The 23,227-nt window shown below is 47.1% G+C and overlaps 1 protein-coding gene across 2 annotated transcripts in view; it reads right to left on the bottom strand.

Moving 5' to 3' along the window:
- The window catches only part of SHANK2 (SH3 and multiple ankyrin repeat domains 2), a 2,270,638-nt gene that overhangs the window by 1,039,195 nt on the left and 1,208,216 nt on the right, over window positions 1-23,227 (bottom strand). The window contains exon 1 of one of the 2 annotated variants that reach the window (XM_069221874.1): window positions 9,814-10,368. The exons of the other annotated variant lie outside the window; for it this stretch is intronic. Coding sequence (XP_069077975.1) covers window positions 9,814-9,850 — 37 coding nt within the window. The 5' untranslated portion in view covers window positions 9,851-10,368. Of the gene's footprint in view, window positions 1-9,813; window positions 10,369-23,227 lie in introns of those variants that run through there. 2 annotated transcript variants of the gene reach the window in all.

Below are 23,227 nucleotides of genomic sequence, written 5' to 3'. Positions count from 1 at the left end.
CACACATACACAAAAGTGACAAGACTATTTTTTCCAGAATACAACTTTTGGTACAGATATTGGGCCTACTCGTGACCCTTGTGAAGGAGGCCCCTTGGGTTATCACCGAACAAGTTAGGATAGGCCATAGATCAGGGGTCCCACCAGCGAGATAATCAAAATCTACTCGCTATATCCAAAACCATGCAGTAAACCTACCTGCGTTCATGACCCCAGAAGTGGAGTATCTGACCCCTGGGTGTATTTGAAAAGGAAGCTGGGGATAGATGTTACAAAATTCTGTGTGTGTCATTCAACATTGCCACTGCGTTTGCTTACCTGTGCTAGTAAGCCATTTTGCCATATTCAGGAAAGCAGACCCAGTATTTGTAGCATCATGGGGGTGAAAAAGGATGCTGATCAATGTATTGCTTGATCTTCAGAATCAGTACAAGGCTTCCTTCATCTTGGAGAAAAACATTTTTAATCATGGGAGGACATCTAATTGGTATGTGGAATTCCATAATCATTACTGAAATTATTTATTTATGCTGGAAGAATGTCCGCTCTGGTTTCTATTTTTGGTGAGTAGGGCCTGCCAGACTTCTGGTTTCTTTTGGAATGATATCATTAAGAAAGGATGTGTGTGGACTGTGATTTCCTCTTGAACCCTTCTTTAGATTTTGAGGCTGGAGTCTTCAGCTTCTTGCAAAATTCAAGAAGAAAGAAGGAGGCTCTGATGTGTTGTGAATGGTTGTTCCAGGCTTAAACGGCCAAGTACGAGAACGTGAGGTTCCATGCTAACCTTCAGTGTATCTGTGTGGTGTGTGCTAGTGAGAAACCAGAAGAGCCAGTAAACTGGCCTAGAACCTGCTAGACATTTCTCAAGAACTTGCCCAGCAAAACCTAGGGAAGAAGATGCTTAGCATGCTGCCTGCTTCAGCCATCCCCACTTGGCATGCTTGAAAGTCATGGCCAGCGGATGAGGGGCAGTAGTCAAACTAAAACCACAATCTGCTCCACATGGCCGGTATGCATGACTAAAAGTCATGTACAGACAGACCTCAGAGTAGGGTTTCAGAATTCAAGACCTGCGTGATATGGTCAAATGTCAGGAACTTGACATAGTAGAAAGAAGGTTCCAACCTTTGCACTACTTCACATTCAGTATAAGGGAGTACAAAAATCACAACCTGATCCCTCAACTTCCAGGGAAACATCCTCTACATCAGCACTTTTTCCACCATGTGACCGTGGCATGGCCAAAGACCATTCCTTGCACCCACAGCCGGTTGCTTAAGGCCATGGAGTATGTCCAATAATATTTACACTGCAATGTTCCTTAGTGTCTTCAGTGTGGTATTCAAAGATGTCAATAGTGATATATAACGTCACTAGTAATTTGAACAGTGCTGTAATTTGTGTTGTCATTTGTGATAGCCCTAGTGAATAAAGAAACTAAAACCTATAATGATGTGGATGGCTCTCAAATGTTGTTCAAAGCAGCCCTTCCATGCACTCTGCCTTCCAGCAGGCCATGAATTGGGTGGGTAGTAAGTGCCTAAACTAAATACGGAGAAACTGAAATTCTAAAACCCAGCGGTTCAACTGAGCTATGGCTCGATCCGTATTGGCAAGTGGAGACAGGACCTATGGCTATGTCATCTTCTTCAGTGAAAAGCATAAGTGTTCAAATAGATAAGGAACTCCAAATGTCCACTCCAAAGGTATCCTTGTTAGTCATGCTTTTTCCATCTAAGAATTCTGAGCAAACTACTATGTCTACTGGCAAAAGACTGTCAGTTCTCGCTTTAATTAGCACCCACACACATTATGCCAACTCCCACAATTTGGGGCTCCCCACCTTCTTCCTAAATGAATTGCAGTCTGTCCACAAAGTAGCAGGATGAATGTACTTAAGTACCCCTACATCTTCCCATACCATATCTCTCCTTTGCCATCTACATTTGCTCCCTCTTAAACCACACTTTCAAATGAAGTCACTATGTACTATCTTCAAATGCTTCCAGGGAAAAGCTCCTACCATTACAATACATCAATGCAGGAGCTTCATATCTTGTTGTGTTCTTTTCTTTTTTATAGCCAACCTACTGGTGGTACAGAACATTTTCAAAACCAGAATTGGTGGTGGCAGTCTCAGTGTGTGCTTCTAATGTGTGCAGTTCACTTCCTGATGCGAGGAGCTATGAAGTTACTATCCTTTCATTTAGCCATTTACGAAAAACTTGCCTTTTTCTGCGAGCCTACTCCTAATCTTAACCTCTACTACCATCCTTTATTACTATCTTCCACTCTCACCTCTCTAATACCAAGAAACCTATGGAGACCATGTGCTGTATAAGCAGCTATAACATTACATAATGTCTGAGGTTATGAGCAGTGCATGGTAAGGTTGGGCTGTTCAGCCCACAATGACTGGGAAATGCTAGTGGTATATAGGTTTTGTGCCGTAGACACTGCATCATGACAATTCTTAGTTTTTGTTTGATGATGTCATGCGACTGTTTTTAACACAACTTGGAGTTAACTTTAAATAATGTTTTTTCAAAAAACACATTTGACAACACAATAGAAAAAGTAACTTTAGCTCATAGGGAGATGGACATTTCATGGTGGTTTCACAAGGGCAGGTAAACAGGATGTAAGTGAGTACTCCTGTAGCACTACTTCTGTTGCTCATAGAAAAGTGTGCAAGTGACCCCCATGGTCCACAGGTTTACAATAGATCGAGTACATCCTCACACCATTTGGGAGGTCATAGTGTTTCAATAGCAACACTTTCCTCTGGGTCCACATTCATCCATAATTTACCACAAATTCAGTTCATGTGTCCTACTTATTGGTATACGGTTGAAGAGAGCACTAATATGTTTAAAATTACAGTGCACTTTTCATATTTCATATTTCATATTTCAGAATTGAAAAATCATGCTTTGTCTGTAACTTTGGCAGATTTGTATCCAAGTATGCCAAATTTTAAAAAGCCTTCCAGAAATTATATTGTCTAGCAGTATGCTGAATAACTAGTTGGGAATTTTCACTTTTTCATTTAGCATGGGCTGATGTCTACAATGCATAAAAAGTGAACAAGTTCAAATTTGGAATGCACATGGGTCCTACTGGAGCCGGAGTGCCACACACCAAGTATGAAAAACTGATGCAGCCATTAGGGTTGAAAGCGTCTTCGCAAGGACTGGATTTCCTTGTTATTCTGGCATGCACAGGAGAATATACTGGAATTTTCAGAGTGACATGACCAGGTTTAGCTGACTGTTGGGCCTTGTATATTCCTTCTAGACAGTCACACAAAATAGAGAGCTTTGGTGTGCCTGGATGGGCCATTTATTTATTATATTTTATTTATTTATAAACTGCAGCACACATCCTCTCAGGGATACTACAGCGCTAGAACAGCTGCTGCCTTGCAGTCAATTCACACACAAACTAGCATCCTTTATAAGGGGAATAACCAAGTCTTCAATCCTTTCCAGGACCTGGCATAATACGAAGTCAGCCGAATATCAATAGGTAACAAGTTCCAATGAGCGGCAACTACTCGTTCTAGTTTTTTTAATGCATTTAGTATTAACCATCACTAATTTAGCAGAGCGCAGAGCTCATGCAGGCCTATATAAAACCACTTGGGTATGTAAGATGGTTGGTCTGGTGTCATATAGTGCTTAGTGGACATGGCATAAAAGCTTAAATTAAGCTTTCTTACGGCCATCACTGGCAGGATGGGAGGGTTGAACTGAGCACAGCCCTACTTACACCTGAAAAGACTGTGTCCTGCCTCCACACAAAGGGCTGCATACCCCCGGTAGTTAGTCTGGAACCAGGACAGGGAGTGAGGAACGCATGGGAACTTCAAAGGGAAACCTGTAGAAGCTTCTCCCACCTTCCAGAGGAGTGGCACCAGGTATAAATAATGGATATCAGAGTCCACCTCTTTAGTACACTTCTAGACCTGTGGATACTCTGCAGGAAGAAGGACTCTTGTGCTGCTGAAAGGACTGGCACTCTGGTGGACTGCTACTCTGAAGGACTGCTGCCCTGTGAGTGTTGACATGCTGCCCTCTTGCCTGGGTGAGAAGGACTGGACCTGCATCTGTTGAACCCAGGACCCCCAAGTGACTCCAAGGGCTACTTGTCTGGCATCCTGATTAGAGCCTCAGGGACAGAAGGCTCCAACAATGTTGAACTCAGCACCTAGACTCTACCATCTGTGAGTCCTACCTTGCCAAGCGGTGCCCCGCTAGTCTTAGACCCTTGAAAGTAGACCTGAAGGTGCTCTGCCAACCCATCTGTGGACCCAGCAGAACTGACGTATTTCCTCTGGTGTGCGGCGCAAATCCGAGCAGAACTGATGCACTGCTTCTGCTGTGAGGGTTCACCTGATACAAAGGACTCCGCAGAGACCCCGCAGCCCACATCAGAACCACTGCCTGTGCGAAGCTTTCCCGATGCAAGCCCTCACAATACAAATCTTTCATCAACAGCAGCCTCAATGACAATACAGGTTCTCGCATAGCTGCCTCGCAGCTCATCGGAACCGACACATCGCCTTGACTGCAGGATGCATCCCTGACCCTGAATTTTGCATCTCAAGCACTTGTCGATAGGATCCTCGACGACAACACAGAATCTTGCATCGCAACTCTGCAGCTCCTCGGAACTGACGTATATCCTCAGTTGCACGCCGCATCATCAGTGCAGGATCTCGCAACGAGCCACAACCAGGATCGAAGGTACTTTTTTCAACGGGCCTAAGTCCCTGTAGCCAGCCCATGCTCCATCGCAGTGGGCCTGAACTTATGACTTGTCCTGGTCTTGTGCAACCAGATATCCACAGTTGGCGCTTTGTGCTTTTTGGCGTGCTTTTGACTGACATCTTTATCTCCAGTTCTACTAATTGGACTTTTGTCATTTTGGTCTTGTTTTATTTATTTAAAAATACTCTATTTTCCTAAACCAGTGCAGGTTCTTTTTGTGTGTGTTTTCACTGTGTTACTTTTTGAAGTGTTGCACAATTACTTAACACATTGACTCTGAGTTACACCTCACTGCTCTGTGCTAAGCTACCTGAGGGTTGAGCAAAGGTTAATTTAGGGTTTGCTTGTGACTTCACCCTCACAAGGATTGTGGCTCCTGCTAGAGTAGCCCCCCCAATCAATAACCCAATTTCTTACAGATCTCAACAAGTGTATATTTGGTCTGACCAAAGCACAGGGAAACAAATACACGCCCTTTGTACATTTGGACTAAGGCACATTTGTTCTATGTAGATGGAAATGTAAATTTAAATGCTTGTTCGGTAGGGAAACATTTTGATGAATAAGTATATCTTCAAAGCAACAAATGTATATTCACACATACCAATGTACATTCATTCAGTAGCAGCACAACAAACATTTTTAAGAGTAAACCACACGTACGAGTGAACAGACAAGAAAATAAGCTAACTTCTGTGAGGCAAGGTTACACCTGCATATGTGCAACATTTACATCTATGTGGGCCGGATAACTATGCAAATTGCACTACATGCTTTCTCAGTGACTGTAATTTACATAAAATAAGCCAGCAGAGTGAATAAAGGGGCGACCTGACCACAATTAGCAGTCCTCCCCCCTTCTACATGGCCACAGGGTTGGCAGGACGGGAGCTACGCTGATTTACGTGGATGCCAACCCCCAAAAAACTAACTGAGCCCCAAAGTCTAAAAAGCTCTGAAAGGCATATGTTATTGTGATCTGTTAAAGAAAACCGTATAATAGTGCTACACTAAAAGTTTAATTGTGGAAGGGGAGAGGATGTGGTATTTGGCCAGAGCAATCGACTTTGGAACTGGAAAAGCAGGTTCAAGTTTCAACGTCAGCTCAACATCCTGTGATTCTTGGCAAATCATTTCATGTCCCCATGCCTAAAAGAAAGAAAGATAATGTGAGTCTGTGTAATTTTTAGTGGTGCTAAGGTACAGTGCTCCGATACCTTTAGGTCAGGTTTGCGCTATATAAAACTGCCAAAAAAACCACCACTCATCCCCCTTGTAGTTTTACTGAGAATAAGTCTGGCTTCTCTGTTCCAAAGACAACATTGCAACCAGAAGATGTATAACACCGAGGTCATGGAAGGGGTGGGGCACATTTGCATGGGATTGACCTCAATGCAAATGAGGTTCGTAAATCCTAGTGGTCTGTCAGCAGTGTTTTACCACCAGAAAAACACTGGATAAGTATCACCAATTTTACAGTGAGCAGTGGCATAACCATTGTGTGGTGGGGCCTTGTGCAAGGGAGAAAATGACCTCCCACACCTTCCCTCCTAACGCTGGAAAAAATTTACTCCGGGAACCCATAAATTGGGAATCAAGATCTGGCAGGGTAAAGGGGGTGCAGTCACGGAGGACAGAGCTTGAAAAACAGAGTTTGACAGCCAAATCATACATTTATATTTAAAAACAAAATGCTGCAAAGAAATTGACAAAATGGACAAATGTGTCAGTAAACCTGTTCTAGATGACTTAATTGGTCACAAACATGCTGCATTTAAAGACATCTCACAGGGTTAAGACTCCTGCTGCAGAGGTATTTGTTTGCGCAGTAATTTTGAAGAGATTATGATAGAGGTATGATAACTCTAGTGGTTAACGCAGTTCTGGGAACGCTCTGAATTTCGTCCAGTCACAGCTTTGATTCATAAAGTAGCATAGAGGGTTAGTGTGCCTGCACAATGTGTAACATACAGGTCACAGATTGCTATTTTATTTAGAGAGTAAGTAAGTGGGCTCCTGCTTTTGACACTGAGATTATTTAAGTACCTCCAGTTCATAAATTGCAAGCCTTCTAATATAGCACAGTGGTCTAATTATCGGCATCAATGAGCTGCATGCAAACTGTAAATCAGGCTTTACAACCTAGTAGTTTCTCTCTCAATCTGCTGTTATTCTAAGATTGCAAAGAAGGGTTTATTTGAGAAGTAATAAAGTCTTATTAGGATAGACAACCTCTATCACTGCATTATGTGACAAATAAAAACAAGTATCAATGGTTTGTGATTCCTAAACCTTATAATTCTCATTCTTTTATGTAACATTTCCTGTACATTGATTTACATGCTTGTATGATTTAGGCGGTCATTCTGACCGCGGCGGTCGGCGGTCGCCGCCCGCCAAGCGGTTCCCGCCGAAAGACCGCACTGCGGTAAAAAGACTGCGGCGGTCATTCCGGCTTTCCCGCTGGGCCGGCGGGCGACCGCCAGAAGACCGCCGGCCGGGCCAGCGGGACAGCCCCTTCAACAATGAAGCCGGCTCGGAATGGAGCCGGCGGAGTTGAAGGGGTGCGACGGGTGCAGTGGCACCTGTCGCGATTTTCACTGTCTACTAAGCAGACAGTGAAAATCTTTGTGGGGCCCTGTTAGGGGGCCCCTGCACTGCCCATGCCAGTGGCATGGGCAGAGCAGGGGCCCCCAGGGGTCCCACGGCACCCGTTCCCGCCATCCTGTTTCCGGCAGTGGACACCGCCAGAAACAGGCTGGCGGTAGGGGGGTCGGAATCCCCATGGCGGTGCTGCAAGCAGCGCCGCCATGGCGGGTTCCCTGGGCCAGCGGGGAAACCGGCGGGAAACCGCCGGCTCCCCTTTTCCGACCGCGGCTTTACCGCCGCGGTCAGAATCGCCCAGGAAGCACCGCCAGCCTGTTGGCGGTGCTTCCGCCGCACTCCGCCATGGCGGTCATGGACCGCCAAGGTCAGAATGACCCCCTTAATGTGCCTAGATATGTTATGCAAAGTGCTCTGACAACCTGCTCTGGGAATAGTAGCGCTATAAAAAAAAAAAAATGGTTAGGTGTCATTTAAATCAATATATGTGTAACTCCTCCAACAGACATAGAAATATTGCATTCTTGAAGTGCAAGCACGTCCTGCCTCCAACTGTTTGTTTTAAGTACTAATGAAGTGCTACCATTATGTGCACCTTTGTTTCCTTGCTTTGCATTGGCATCTAGGTGATCGGCTCCAGATTTCTCCCAGTCAGGATAATAGGGGAACAAAAGAAGGGCTGATGGCCCCTTAAACTAAGCCTTTGTTTTGGGCCCAGCTGAAACCTAAAATCAGAAAGCCGCATGCACACTGCTGCTCGGAATGGAATGCAGGCCTTGTTGAATGTGTCAAGGTGTGAAAAACAATGACACCAGGGCAAAGTCAGCATGTTTCCATTTGTGGGCTGGATCCGGCATAGAAATATCTGCCGGGATCCGGCAAGATCCCCTTTTTTGCCAGCACTGCCCCTGCCAAAGTTTGCCCTGTGTAATACCGCAATAACCACAATTCAGTGGGCCCCTGAGGCGTCTGGACCCCTGTGCCACTGGCCCCCTGCACTACTGGAAGCTTAACAGTGCTTAATTTGTGCATGTTGTTTCCGGTGCTGAGCACCGGCACTTATTTTTGATGGCCGGGGCTTATTCTTCTGCCTCAAGCATTTACTGCGAGCAAAAGACACATTTGGGAAAGACGGAAGAAGAGAAAAACGAAAAAGCGTCACAAAGGGAGAAAGCAGAAAGCTGCAAGAGTGAGCTGAAGGGGCAGAGAGTGGCTGTGAATGTATTGACAGGCCCGAGATGGATTCAGGATTAGGCTTCCTCGGTACTCCATGCTCGCACATTAATTGCAGCAGCCGCGTGTTTAAGAGGAGGGCTCTGGGCACCGGCACCTTTTTATTTACAAATTAAGCACTGGGAAGCTACGCCCTTGACAGTGAGGTGGAAAACGTGCATCTCAACTTAAAATGGACCCTGACTGATCTTAGAACTAACGAGGGGCACGGACCTGTACGCAAACTCGCACATTGCCCAATCCCCTTTTAACCACCACAGTCCTGCACAGTCACCCACCTGTGCCGAGGATCACACGCTGCGCGAGCTTTGACTGAACGTTTAAGCGGCAAAATAGGCAACGCTTAGGAAATGAACTTTCCGTGACAGCCGCGGAGGCAGAGAACCGGCTGATAACCCACACCGTCCATTTCCTAACGTGCGCGACTGCATCCCTCAGAGAGCTGACAGCTCATTAAAAAACATCTTTGTCATGGCTGTTAAAATGGAAGCAGAGGAGGGCTATATTAAGATGCACTTTCTGCTGGGAAGAGCGCGCCCCACCTGGCGCGGGGACCAGGCCTTTCAACAGTGCCAGCACAGCATCTTAACCGGGCACGAAGGGTTCAAAGAAACCTGCTTTCATCTTCTGGGGATTACGACTCCCGACAACTGTTTCATGTTCTCTGCAATCTGGAGCGCGCCCGTTGCGCGCAAACACCATTACATGTGATTCCACGAGATACAACCACGGGGCGAGCGAGGCAGCGCCTAGTTCAAAGAATATTAAATCACCTGCGGGCTGAATTTACCGGTGGCCGGCTGCAGGTGCCTCTGCCTTCAGCATCGGAAAACAACCCTTAAAAACTTGTACTGTTTGTTCAATTAAAGCGCACTCTCCATCCGCTAGAATCAGAAAACACAGCCTGGCAACGGGTTATTTGAACGGCGCACACCTTTCTTTCAGACAGAGGCAGGAACAGGTAAAACGGCATAACCACAATAAACCAGGCGCTATAATTCTGCTAAGCTGATGTGCGCTGTAGATGAAGGTGAACACAGCCCCCACGCACCACCTCCATAGATTGGATCCCACAATGAATGCAAACTGCACAGTTATTAAATGCCCACCACAGCGGACCGGGTCCCAAAGTGACCGCGCGTTCATAAGACACCGAGCAGAGCGCGCAAGTGCATCCCGCCAACTTCAAGGAGTCGCGGCTCACCGTCTCTCTTCGTGAAGGCATTGAACAGGGACTTCATTCTCCCGGTTTTGTCTGCACCTCAGCAGCAGCGGCTCCAGTCCGTCCCTCGGCGGCGGCACCACTGCGCACTCAGCGCTCCGAGGTGTGTCAGCTGCCGGCGCCCTGAAACAAGCAGCAGGCTCCTGGGCGCTCTCTCCTTGCCAGCATAGTTGGGCAGGCAGCAGTACCCAGCGTTCTGGTGGCAGAGCCCACCCCGCATCCTGTCCGTCAGCTGGGAGCTGCTCACGCACCCTGCTCCCTTCCAGGGGGGCGTCATGTGGGGCCCATCACCCGCGGCGGCGGGGTACCCTGGCGCTCTTGTGATCAGTGCAACGAGGCGAGGCTGCGAGCGGGCACGACTGGCAGGGAACACACGGAGAAGGAAGAGGGGGGTGGCACCAGCAGGTTAGGAGGTGGTGCCATGCTGAGTGAATGACTCTCCGCGCAGGTACGGCGCGTACCCCGACCAACCACACCGAGCGAAGCAGCGCTTGACGCACATAACACCAGCCACCGGACCCAGCTGCACGCTCCAGTAATTCATGCATGCCACTGCTGTGCACTGTGACACGCGCCTCACTAATTCAGGCATGCCACTGCCATGCACAGTGACACGGGCCTCACTAATTCACGCATGCACTGCCATGCACAGTGACACGGGCCTCACTAATTCACGCATGCACTGCCATGCACAGTGACACGGGCCTCACTAATTCATGCATGCCACTGCCATGCACTGTGACACGCGCCTCACTAATTCACGCATGCCACTGCCATGCACAATAATACAAGCCTCACCAACTCCTGCATGCCACTGCCATGCACTGTGACACGTGCCTCACTAATTCACGCATGCCACTGCCATGCACAATAATACATGCCTTACCAACTCCCGCATGCCACTGCCATGCACAGTGACACACGCCTCACTAATTCACGCATGCCACTGTCATGCACAACAATACATGCCTTATCAACTTCCGCATGCCACTGCCATGCACTGTGACACGCGCCTCACTAATTCACGCATGCCACTGCTGTGCACTGTGACACGCGCCTCACTAATTCACGCATGCCACTGCCGTGCACTGTGACACGCGCCTCACTAATTCACGCATGCCCCTGCTATGCACTGTGACAATCTCCTCACTAATTCAGGCATGCCACTGCCATGCACAGTGACACAGGCCTCACTAATTCATGCATGCCACTGCCATGCACTGTGACATGCGCGTCACTAATTCACGCATGCCACTGCCATGCACAATAATACATGCCTTCCCAACTCCCGCATGCCACTGCCATGCACAGTGACACACGCCTCACTAATTCACGCATGCCACTGCCATGCACAACAATACATGCCTTAACAACTCCTGCATGCCACTGCCATGCACAGTGACACGGGCCTCACTAATTCACGCATGCCACTGCCGTGCACTGTGACACGCGCCTCACTAATTCACGCATGCCCCTGCTATGCACTGTGACAATCTCCTCACTAATTCAGGCATGCCACTGCCATGCACAGTGCAACGGGCCTCACTAATTCATGCATGCCACTGCCATGCACTGTGACATGCGCCTCACTAATTCACGCATGCCACTGCCATGCACTGTGACACGCGCCTTACTAATTCACGCATGCCCCTGCTATGCACTGTGACAATCTCCTCACTAATTCAGGCATGCCACTGCCATGCACAGTGACACGGGCCTCACTAATTCATGCATGCCACTGCCATGCACTGTGACATGCGCCTCACTAATTCACGCATGCCACTGCCATGTACAGTGTCATGCGCCTCACTAATTCATGCATGTCACTGCCATGCACAGTGACACACGCCTTACTAATTCATGCATGATTCATGCATGCCACTGCCATGCACAGTGACACATGCCTCACTAATTCACGCATGCCACTGCCAGTCACAGTGACACATGCCTCACTAATTCACGCATGCCACTGCCATGCACAACAATACATGCCTTACCAACTTCCGCATGCCACTGCCATGCACTGTGACACTCGCCTCACTAATTCATGCATGTCACTGCCATGCACAGTGACATGGGCCTCACTAATTCATGCATGCCACTGCCATATACAGTGACATAGGCCTCACTAATTCAGGCATGCCACTGCCATGCACACTGACATGCACCTCACTAATTCAGGCATGCCACTGCCATGCACAATGACACATTCCTCACTAATTCATGCATGCCACTGCCATGCACTGTGATACATGCCTCACTAGGTGATGCATGCCACTGCCATGCACAATAAAACATGCCTTACTAACTCACGCATGCCACTGCCATGGACAGTGACACACACCTCACTAATTCATTCCTGCCACTGCCATGCACAATAATACACGCCTAAATAAATCACGCATGCCACTGCCATGCAAAGTGACACAGCTCACTAATTGAGGTATGCCACTGCCATGCACAGTGACACGCGTCTCACTAATTCACGCATGCCACTGCCATGCACAATGACACACGCCTCACTAATTCACGCATGCCACTGCCATGCATAGTGATACGCGCCTCACTAATTCATGCATGCCACTGCCATGCACTGTGACATGCGCCTCACTAATTCACGCATGCCACTGCCATGCATAGTGATACGCGCCTCATTAATTCACGCATGCCACTACCATTGCACAGTGACACACGCCTCACTAATTCATGCTTTCCACTGCCCCACCAACCACACCAAGAGCAGCAATGCTTGCTACATATAACACTAGCCACTGGACGCAGCTGCACGCTTCAGTAATTAAAGCATGCCACTGCCATGCACAGTGACACACACTCCATGTGTGACCCTGCCGAGGAGGCGAACCTGCGAGCTTTTACTGCGCACAACAATTCCATAAGGCAAGTGAACACGAGCAACACCACGACCCCCCTTTGAAAACCTGTCCCCGGAAACATTTCTGGATGTGACCCATATTTTAGGAGCGTGAATTAATTAACGCGCTCTCTCGCCTGCCGTATGCAGACGAGGGCTCGTGCACCAAAATCCACCCATGCGGGGACATCTAGATGTCAAACGTTGTCAATATCACCTTTACCTTCACCACCGAGAGTGCCCCGAGGTTTACCTTCAGTGCACACGTCACCGTCTCCAGCAATGCCTGTAGTGAAATCTGGGATGCAAATGCGCTATTCAGTAGCGAAATGAAACTTGAGTGTACCCCCCCTGCACAGTACATCGAGCCCCCCTCCGACTGACGCAGGCGCTCCTTGTCCGGAGTACTCCCCTGGAGCTCGGTGCCCCTACACACGGGGTCTGCGGCGGCCTTTGTTACGCAACTGGCGCTATTAATCAGATACATTCTCAAAACACTTACACCGAGAACTCCTTCCCACTACCAAGCAATACCTTCCTAAATGGATGGATAGGTTTTGTCGTTTTGCACATGTGTCTTCGCATATTTGCTAATACATATTAAATATTGCCATCATATAATTGAGGAATTCGATTATTTTTATAACAAAAGTTAAAGAAAGGTGGCACACGCTTATTAAATAGTGTCTTTCAAGATAACACCGGTCAACAATTACAGAAAAGCTGTTACTGTGTATTTATCAAGTGTTTAAAACATGCGTGGATTTTTGGGGTTATGGGAGGCAATCACTTTCTTTGGAATACTCTTTGACACGTAATTACTGATAATTCTGCAATTATCCCTGCTTGTGCAATCTGGGGTGAAAATCCTTCCCCGAGAGCACATCTAGCGAGCGCGAGCAGCCTCGCGCGCTTGCTATTTCTATTTGTGTTCTGGCGCATTTAGGGCTATTTCTGAGCACAAAATGCATCCTCGCATGCATTCTGGCTGCAAAGGGGGACTTTTGCACTAAGAAATAGTGCTAAACGCAGAATCACTCTGGTCGCGGATTCCAAATAATCTTGCAGAATTTTTAGGTTATTCCATATGATTATGGTGCATGGAATTACGCAAATTACACCCAACCTTAAATTAAAAGGTATCTTCATAATGCATATGGTACCTAAATGAGATTCACCTCTTGTGCAGTTACGCTCTCTCACAAATATCTTGTTTCCCCTGTAGTCTAGAGACTGTTTCTTCACTCTCAAGCGTACATCAGGAGAAAGTTTGTTATATGGGCGATATCGAACAGAGTTTCAGATTACTGGTCTCCCTGAAGTTTCTCAGGTCTACTACCTTGTGTAATTTTCTTTCGTGAGTGTTAGATGGCACTGGTAACTCTTGAGCAATTTAAGTGCAAGTTCATGCCTTGCCTAGCTTTTCCTCACAAGTATCCTGAAATATTGTTGTGCCAGTAACTCGCCAACGTTTTCTACCCAAGTACATTATACTTTGCTCAAACTTTTCTCAGAAAGGTTCAGAATTTCATCCAGAAACCGTAATCACATGATCTTCAAAACTGTTCACAATCTGTATCAAGAAATGCAAGGGCTATCAGAAGTTACTGGGCACAATTGTGTCAGTGGGGGTCTTTCACTTTTCATGTCTTGGGCTTCCATTTTTAGGACCCTCAAACTGGTGACCAAGTGTAGCCCTTTAGACCACTTGTGTCTTAGAATGGCAAAGAAAAAGACTGACTGAGAGAGGTGTTGTGGGCTTGAAGCTCCAAACTCAGCAAGGCACAACATTACAATCAGTCATTGTCCAGTCAGTGCTATTTTTGTAAGAAGGAAAACATTTTAATGTGAATATATACTACAGAGCAGTAGTCACAACTGGGAAGTTATAGTTAGGATCATATTATCATACAAAAAACATTTTTTGATTTGCTAATAACTTTGATGGCGTATGACAGATCTTTACAAAACTTTCCAAAAACAGGTCTTTCTACCTCAGCTTCTTCCTGGAAAGTTTCAGGGTAATCTGGGAGGTGGGGATGGAGAAAAAGGGAGGGGGGTTGGCAGGGGAGGCAGCAATGCAACAAAAACTGCTGACAGCACAAGTCAAGCTGAAGGGGAGAAGTGCATTTGGGCCCACTCCCCAACCCTACTCAGGCCCCAGAACCCAACCCTCTGCAGCTTTTATCATTTTTAAAGTTGAGGAGATGCACAGCTCCCCTCCCAGAGCCTTTAAAAGCCCTGGGGACCCTATCCCCTGGGGTCAAATTCATTTAAAAAGAGGAGGGAGGCAGCACAACCCCTCCCCAAGCTGATATTGGCTCCAGGGACCTTATCCCCGAGATCCAAAACTCATCAGGAAGGAGAAGTGTGGCTCAATGGTTAGAGCGGCAGACCCTGAAGCAGAGATCTGGCTCAAGACCAGGGTTCAAGTCCCGCTTCGGCAGGTCCTGGGCTCAATTCCCCTTGACCAGATAATTCTCGCCTCGGTGCCTAATCTAATTCATGGGTCCCACTCTGCAACTCTGGGCAATAGCTTGCTTAATCTCCACAACGGCCCCAACAGCGCTTGGATGCCTGGCTTCACCCTGGGGGTGCTCAGGAGTCGGCGCCTCACAGGGAAAAGCCAGGAGGGGTTCCATAGCGGTATGAGTACAGCGCCTTGAGACCCTAACGGGTGAGTAGTGCGCTATACAAGTGCTAATTTACATTTACATCAGTGTGCTGGGGAGCCCAGCCCCTGGACACTGTGGTGCCCTACCTGAGGCAGTGTGGACATACCCTGCCTGCCATCTCCTCGAGGGAACAGAACTTTGCTCCCGCCCAGGAGGACCAGTAAAAAATGCTACACCTGCCCAGGTGGTGCAAAGAAAATGTGCCGGCTCCCACATGCAGGCGGTATGGTGCTTTTGGAGAGCTGGTTGGGACGGAGTGTCCTAGGGGCTCCCCCGAATCCCTCAACAGTCCCAGCAGTGTGAGTGCCCTGGGTGGGCACTAGGGCACCCACTGGAAATATTTTAAAAGGGCTGGCATCCCACCAGGGGAGTCAATGGAGCTTCTCCACAACCTCTAAAAAAGTAGAGCTGTAGGTGCCCAGGGTAGTCAGTGGGGCACCGACTTAAAGAAAAAAATTCTGACTCTCCAATTGTATCCACTTTGGGTTCCGACTAGGGAGCTCACTTGAGACAAGGGGGACCTGGGGCTCTCCCACAGGCCACAAACCAAATAAAAAATGTGGGTGGCCTTGGTGAGCACCAGGACACCCACAAAAATAAATTTTTTTAAAAAGTGAATTATAAATGAGCGTCAGGAGCCACTCATTTATTATTCACTGCTCCTTCAAGGAGCACTCAATAATGCCCTTTGAGGGCGCTTTACACTTTTCTTTGCAGCTTGGTGGTGTCTCTAGAAGGAAAAGTTGCACTACCAAGCATGTTTTGTAATGTTATGGGGGGTGCAGGGAGTGCAGCAGCCTCTCAGCAATATTATAAAAAAGTAAGGGCCTTATTACGAGGCTGGCAGTCTTGTGACTGCCAGCCTCACGGTCAGGAACCCAGCAGCTGTGGCTGTCTAACCGCCATATTAAGACCCTGACGGTCAGACTGCCAGGGTTCCACCGGGTTCAGTGATCCAAACGGGTTGACGGGGGGTGCAGGTCGGAATCAGCCTTGCAGCACTGCATGCCGCTCCGCCCTGCTGATTATGACCTGGTTCTCTGCCAGCCTTTTCATGGCAGTATCACAGCCATGAAAAGGTTGGCGGAGAACAGGTGCTGGGGCCATAGGAGGGCCTTTGCACTGCCCATACACTTTGCATGGGCAGTGCAAGGGTCCCCCTGGCCAGCACTCTCACATTGCAAGGGTGCTGGTGCACCCTGCAAGCGACAGCATAGCTGCTGGCTCGATTACAAGCCAAAGACATTGCTGCCACAACTTTCTCGCTAGGCTGACTAGTGGCGCCAGTCAGCCTAGCGGGAAAATCTGAATGGGTCCAGTAGGGAGGAAGCCAGTGTGGCAGCAACTCCCCGTTGGAAGTTCGGCAGACAGGTCTTCCCATCCGCCGAACTCCTAATGAGGCCCTAAGTCTTTTTGGTAATAAAATTCATGATCCCATAAAAATTTAAGATTTTTTAAACACACTCCTAGCTGAAGCTTTGTGTTCTTCAGCTGGAGTGCAAGGCCCTCTTGTGGTTGTTTTCATGATTCCATTTTGTAGGCTGAAAAAAGTTAAAAGAAAGATAACACATCTCTGAGTCTTTCTATTAACATTTTCATCCTACAAAATGCAATCATAAAAACTATGTTAAAAGAGAGACTCACAGACACATTGGTTATATATTTTTTAATTAAAACTTTATTAAACATTTTTATAATAATCACTATTATTGAACATTGCATTGTGTAAATTACTAAAATAAAGATTTGAATAAAAATATTGGTGATTTTGGGCAAAGGTTAAAGATCTGCTTTATATATATATTGATATGGTCACCCCTTAAACGAGCCTGTAAACCCACTTTTTATATTTTGGTGTTGTGACTTTTTGACAAAGCCAGTAAGTCTGCCTGAGTGTGGCGAGGACCTGAGAGACCAACCACATGCAGCATGTGCCAAAAGACTGTGAGTTGCGGGAGGTAGGGTGCTTGTAGGAGGTTAAGCACAGGATTTGTTTTGAATATCATTTTCCGTAATATAGTTCATTTTGTTTAGTATGTTTAATTTAATATACTAATTGTATGTGTTACTATTATTTATATAAATGATATTACATTTTTGGAAATCCAGCTTGTAATTTTGCATGATTTAGAATTATTTTCTATTTAGCTATTAATAGCTGTTAATAGTAATTTATAGTGTTGTACTGGGTTGTTGTGTTTGTAGGAGGATTGGGTGTAAAGTTAATTAGTTACTAATTAATTATGAATTGTTTATTCAATTATAAGATTGATATTTATTATGCAAATTATGTAGTGCTGATTTATTTTTTGTTATATGTTATTTGTGGGCTGTGAGGTTTGTAGGGGTGTAGGGTGGGAAGTTGATTAGGTAATAATTAAATAACAATAGTTAATCGTTAAATTATTACTTAATTGATTTTTAACTATTTAAATTATGGAATACATAGTCCATAAATCACATAATTTAGTTGTGGGCTGCATGATTTGTAGGGGTCTCTGGTAGGAAGATCATTAAGTAACAATTAATTTGTTATAAATTGATAATGATTTATTTGATTTAATTATGTAAAATATGGAATACTAATTTATATTACTTATATTTTAGTTGCAGGATGCTACGTTTGTAGGGATCTCAGATGGGAAGTTAATTAAGTAATATTTAACAATTCATTACGAACTGCAATATAATCATTTAATTGATTTTTTAATTGTGTAAATTGTGGAGAACTGATTTATTTCACATATACCTTTGTTGTGGGTTGGTAGGGTATAGAGTGAGAAGTTAATCAAGTAATATTTAATTAACTGTTAATTATTATTTGGTAATTTGTTATCTAATAGAATTTTAAATACATATATCATGGAATAGTTATCTATTTTAATAATATTGTGGATTGGTAGGTTTGTAGGGGTATAGGGGGGAAGGTAATTAAGTAGAATTTAACATCAATGTATTAATAATTATATAATTTTATTAAATAGTAATTAAGCAAAATTGATATATATGTGTGTGTGTGTGAGAGAGCTAGCATCATTTGCCACTAGGTAACTAAAGTTAGGCTACTGTTCCATTGTAATTGGTATATATATATATATGTATGTATATATATATGTGTGTGTGTGTGTGTGTGTGTGTGTGAGCTAGCAGCATTTGCCACTAGGTAACTAAAGTTAGGCTACTGTTCCATTTTTTGTGGCAAATAACTTTGGCATCTTCCAAATTTTTTTTCAAAAAGGTGCTTCTTTTTAGCTAGTATGTGCATGTAAAGTTTCAGGGTGACTTGTCAAGCAGGCTGAGAAAAAAGGAGGTGCCAAATCGCAAAATCCTCATGCTTCTTCCGCAGATTTCTTTAGGTTGGGCTACAACAGAAACTGCTGAATGGAATTACACCAATTGCTGAATGTGGCTTTTGTTATTTGCTGTAAGTCCGTTCAGCAGTTTTTGAGAAATTAAGGTTAAAAGATAAATATATATCTGGATGATTGGTTCAAGGAAAGTCTCAAGAGACTCTTGCGGGAGCAGCAATTTAAAAACAGATCATTCTGAGTGACCCAGGAAGCTCTAGTTCCGTTAGGCCATCTTACTCCAGCGGCTGCCGGCAACATGGGAAAAATGTTGCTTGCAGCCATTACAGGACTCAGGGACTCAGGGGGTCATTCCTAGATTGGCGGGCGGCGGTCGCCGCCCGCCAAGCGGGAACCGCCAGAAGACCGTACCGCGGTCAAAAGACCGCAGCGGTCATTCTGAGTTTCCCGCTGGGCTGGCGGGCGACCGCCAGAAGGCCGCCCGCCCGCCCAGCGGGAAACCCCCTTTCACGAGGATGCCGGCTCCGAATGGAGCCGGCGGAGTGGAAGGGGTGCGATGGGTGCAGTGGCACCCGTCGCGATTGTCAATGTCTGCATAGCAGACACTGAAAATCTCAATGGGGCCCTGTTAAGGGGCCCCTGCACTGCCCATGGCAGTGGCATGGGCAGTGCAGGGGCCCCCAGGGGCCCCACGACACCCGTTACCGCCATCCTGTTCCTGGCGGTGAAAACCGCCAGGAACAGGATGGCGGTAAGGGGGTCGGAATCCCCATGGCGGCGCTGCAAGCAGCGCCGCCGTGGAGGATTCCCTGGGGCAGCGGGAAACCGGCGGGACACCGCCGGTTTCCCGTTTCTGACCGCAGCGTCAGAATGCCCCCGGAAGCACTGCCAGCCTGTTGGCGGTGCTTCCTCCGTCACCTACCGCCAGGGTAGGAATGACCCCCTTAGACCCTCAGTACGACTTTGGCGGCCCAACTGACAGACTGCCAAACTTGCAGGGTAATGCTGTCATACCACTAATCTTACTCCCCTGTCGTATTTTAATGTTTCCACCGGGCTGACCGGCGGAAACATCATATTATGACGTTTCCACTGGTCAAACCGGTGGAAACTGCAGCTGCACTGCAGACAATGCGCATTCCGAGGGTGCTGGCGGGGGGCTTTTGCACTGCCCATGGCATGGGCAATGCAGGGGCGCTCTGTGGCCCCCAGCACTGGCTTTCCGCCAGCCCTTCCATTGCGGTTTCAGGCTGCCGGAAAGAAAAGTTGTGATCAGCATGGCAGTGCCGCCATGGGCACCGCCATGGCCGACCACAACTTCAACTGAAGCCACCCTGTCGAGATCAGTGATCCTAGTGGTGGTGGTGGCAGTCTCCTGGTGGTCTGACTGCCAGGGTTGTAAATGGCGGTCGGACAAAGATGAGTTCGGCAGTCCAACCGGACCACGAGTTTGGCAGTCTTAAGCACACCAAACTCATAATGAGGCCCTTAGTCCCTTGCCCTTAGCTTTGAAAAAAATAATATAAGGTGGCAGGGTAAGGATTTCTGAACCCCTAGGCCCCATGGGGGGCCCAGAGGCTCCCCTGTAGGAGCCCAAAAAAAATAGCAAACAGCAAAAAAATGCTGTCATCCAGCAGAATAAAAAAAAAAAAATTGTGGCTGGTAGTGGAACTTTGATTTTGACTTTTTTTGCTGCCCAAGCAGGCAAACAGATCAAAATATTGCTCCCATCTGGAGGGAGCAGTATTAGGAGTTGCTTCCTACGGGTCAGAGCAATGCCAGCTCCCGCTGTATGCAGGGAGCGACTGGGGCCATTGGTGCCTTGGGACTTTCCTCACAGCCCTCAAAGAGAGTATGGTGGGTGCCCTGGATGGATGGGTGGTATTCACCAGGCCACTGACCTTTAACAGTATGCAAGTACTGGGAATGGAGTCCTGAGCTGAAATTGGCTGGGATAGGGGGAGGGGTTTGTATGCCCTCCTCCCCCCCAAAATCATGCCGGTCCCCCTTGGATGGGGTCTCTGGGGCTGAATGCAGCCTGGGGAAGACAGCTGTGTGCCCCCTCCCCTAGAAAATGATGCTAGTTCCCGGCATATGGGTTAAATGGGGCTGACATTGGCCAGGGAAGGAGTTCATGTGCGCCCCTCCCCTTTATTTAATTAAGTGGCCCCAGGGGATGGGGTCTCTAAGCCACTAACTGGTCCACTCCCATTACAAAAATGCATAACCCTAGGAGATGGGGTCCCCAGGACCTAAAGAGGCTAAGGGAGGGAAACTGCATGGGATGAGGTATCCAGGGACTAAAGATGCTTGGGGAGGAAAATACACTTGCTTAAATAAGTGTCCTGGGGAAAGCTGGAGTCCCTAGGGTCGATAATGGCGTGGGGGGCACACTGCCCCCTCTGTTTAGTTTTAGAAATTCCTAGGAAGATGGGGTGCCAACATGACTTGGGAGGGCACCACACCACTTTCATTAAAAAACAAATGGCATTGGGGGATGGGGGTCCCCTGGTCCTAAAGAGGCTCCTGGAGGGGGGGCCGTGCAGCTCCCATCCAATTTAATAAAAAAGGCCCTGGGGAGGGGGGTCTCCTGGGTCCAGTCCTTTAGTCAAACCTCTACTGCGCACATGTGGTTGGCTGTAATTGGGGGAGGGGGTTGGCCATGCACAGCTGGGGTTTGCATTTATATATGGTAATTATTACTTTACATTAAAAATTCTAGAATACCCTAGAAATTCTAATATTTTAACCCAGAAGGTTAAAGTAATGCTCTAGTTAGGTGAATTTGTCAATGACGACATTAATGTTTTGAACTAAAAAAAATCGCTAACCATAACTTGCGCTTCCGCCATGCACTGCTTACGACCTCACATATGAAATGTTTTATGACATAATTTATGACATCACTAGTGTCATCTCAAATGAGTTCCTAATTTTAAGTCAAGACAATACCCTTTCAGGTTAGAGTGCTGCATAAAGTATGCAAAACAGAAGCAGAGAACTCTGGATGGTTCCCAAGTCTAGATGGAGAGCAGCTCCAGTAAGGAGCACCCTACAACACCAGTGACACTCTGAATCTGCTCACCTCAAATGTCTGTTTTTCTCACAAAGTTTTTAAGCATAGGATTAGCACGTTGCCATCCATGCCAAACTAGAAAGACCTGACCTCTAAACTTGCAGGGAGGATGCTGTTGTCATGTCAGCCGCGTTCCCCCCGAGATATTACAATGTTTCCGCCAGGCTGACCACCATGAAAAGGCTGGTGGAAAGTTCAGTTGCAATCAGCACAGCAGCGCTGAGTGCAGTGCCGACGTGGCTGATCACAACTCAGACCGCTATCAGCCTGTCGGGAACCATGTTCCTGGTGGAGACAGCTGTCCCTTGGCGGTCCGACGACCAGGGTCGTAATGTGAGGCAGTCTGACCGTCACCGCGAGGCTGGCAGTCTCATGACTGCCGACCTCATGTTGAGCCCCAAAGTCTTTTGCCATTTCTACAGCAAAATCATTATGCATGGGATGAGCACAGTGCCTTCCACACACAGCTCTAAAACGACAAAAAGGCCTAATATATTGTGTTAAATAATAATGTTTATATTAATAATTTAATATTTTTTCTATATTCATGGGGTATTTTCTCTACTTCCCCTCAGTAACTACAGTAGGAATAGCAAAATTAATGTCTTCACAGTTAAGCACTTCCCTACTATTGAGCTGATGGTGGTAATCGTAAATTTGACCCCTCCGAAATCCAAAGCTTTCCCTGCTGCTACACAGACTGGAGTGTGGGTCTGGATTACGCCGCCAATCCGGCAGACCTCCGACCGTAATACTACCACATTACTGCCAGACTGGCAGTAGTGTCTGCAGTGATGTCACTGCAGCAGCATGCCTTGACTCAGAAAGTGACCCTGAAGCACATCCGCCGCAGGTCAGTGCCAGATGCAACTTAGGTGCACTGTTGCCATGTACAATGTTGTGAATGCAATAGTGAGCTCTGACAGTGGGGGCATAGGCCCCCAGCCAAACTGCCCAATGTGCAAAATCACCCAGGGGCCTTGTTTGGGACCCCTTTCCTGCCCTTCCCTGCCCTTCCCTGTCTTTCTGCCGAGCTTTTCATTGAGGGGTCCCTGCCATGTAAAGCTTAGTGGAAAGGCGGTCATAATCAGCACAGAGGTTCCGGCATCGGCACTGCCACAATTGGACACGGCTTCCCCCCCCCACTGCAGGATTCAAGATCCTGGCGGTTGCAGCGGTCTTGTGGCCGTCCAACTGCCATCCTCGTATTCTGGTAGTCAGACTGATGAGAATGCGGTGACTGGACTGCCACAGTGGGTACGGCAGTCCCGGGTTCCGCCGTACTCGAAGTCAGGGTTCATTGTGTCTTTTGTAATGTGTCTGGGGACTGATGCTATCCCTTCAGCCCTCACAAAATTAAAAAAATGCTCGGTGGTGCCCCTGCCCTCTCTATAACATATTGAAGAAAAATGAGAGGGTGGTAGTTATGTTAGCAAGTGATGCAATTAAAACCTTTGAAGAGGTG

Source organism: Pleurodeles waltl, chromosome 3_1, assembly GCF_031143425.1.
Source record: "Pleurodeles waltl isolate 20211129_DDA chromosome 3_1, aPleWal1.hap1.20221129, whole genome shotgun sequence".
NCBI lineage: Eukaryota > Metazoa > Chordata > Amphibia > Caudata > Salamandridae > Pleurodeles > Pleurodeles waltl.
The sequence above is the reverse complement of the archived record's forward strand: the minus strand, read 5'-3'. Positions and strand labels throughout refer to the sequence as shown.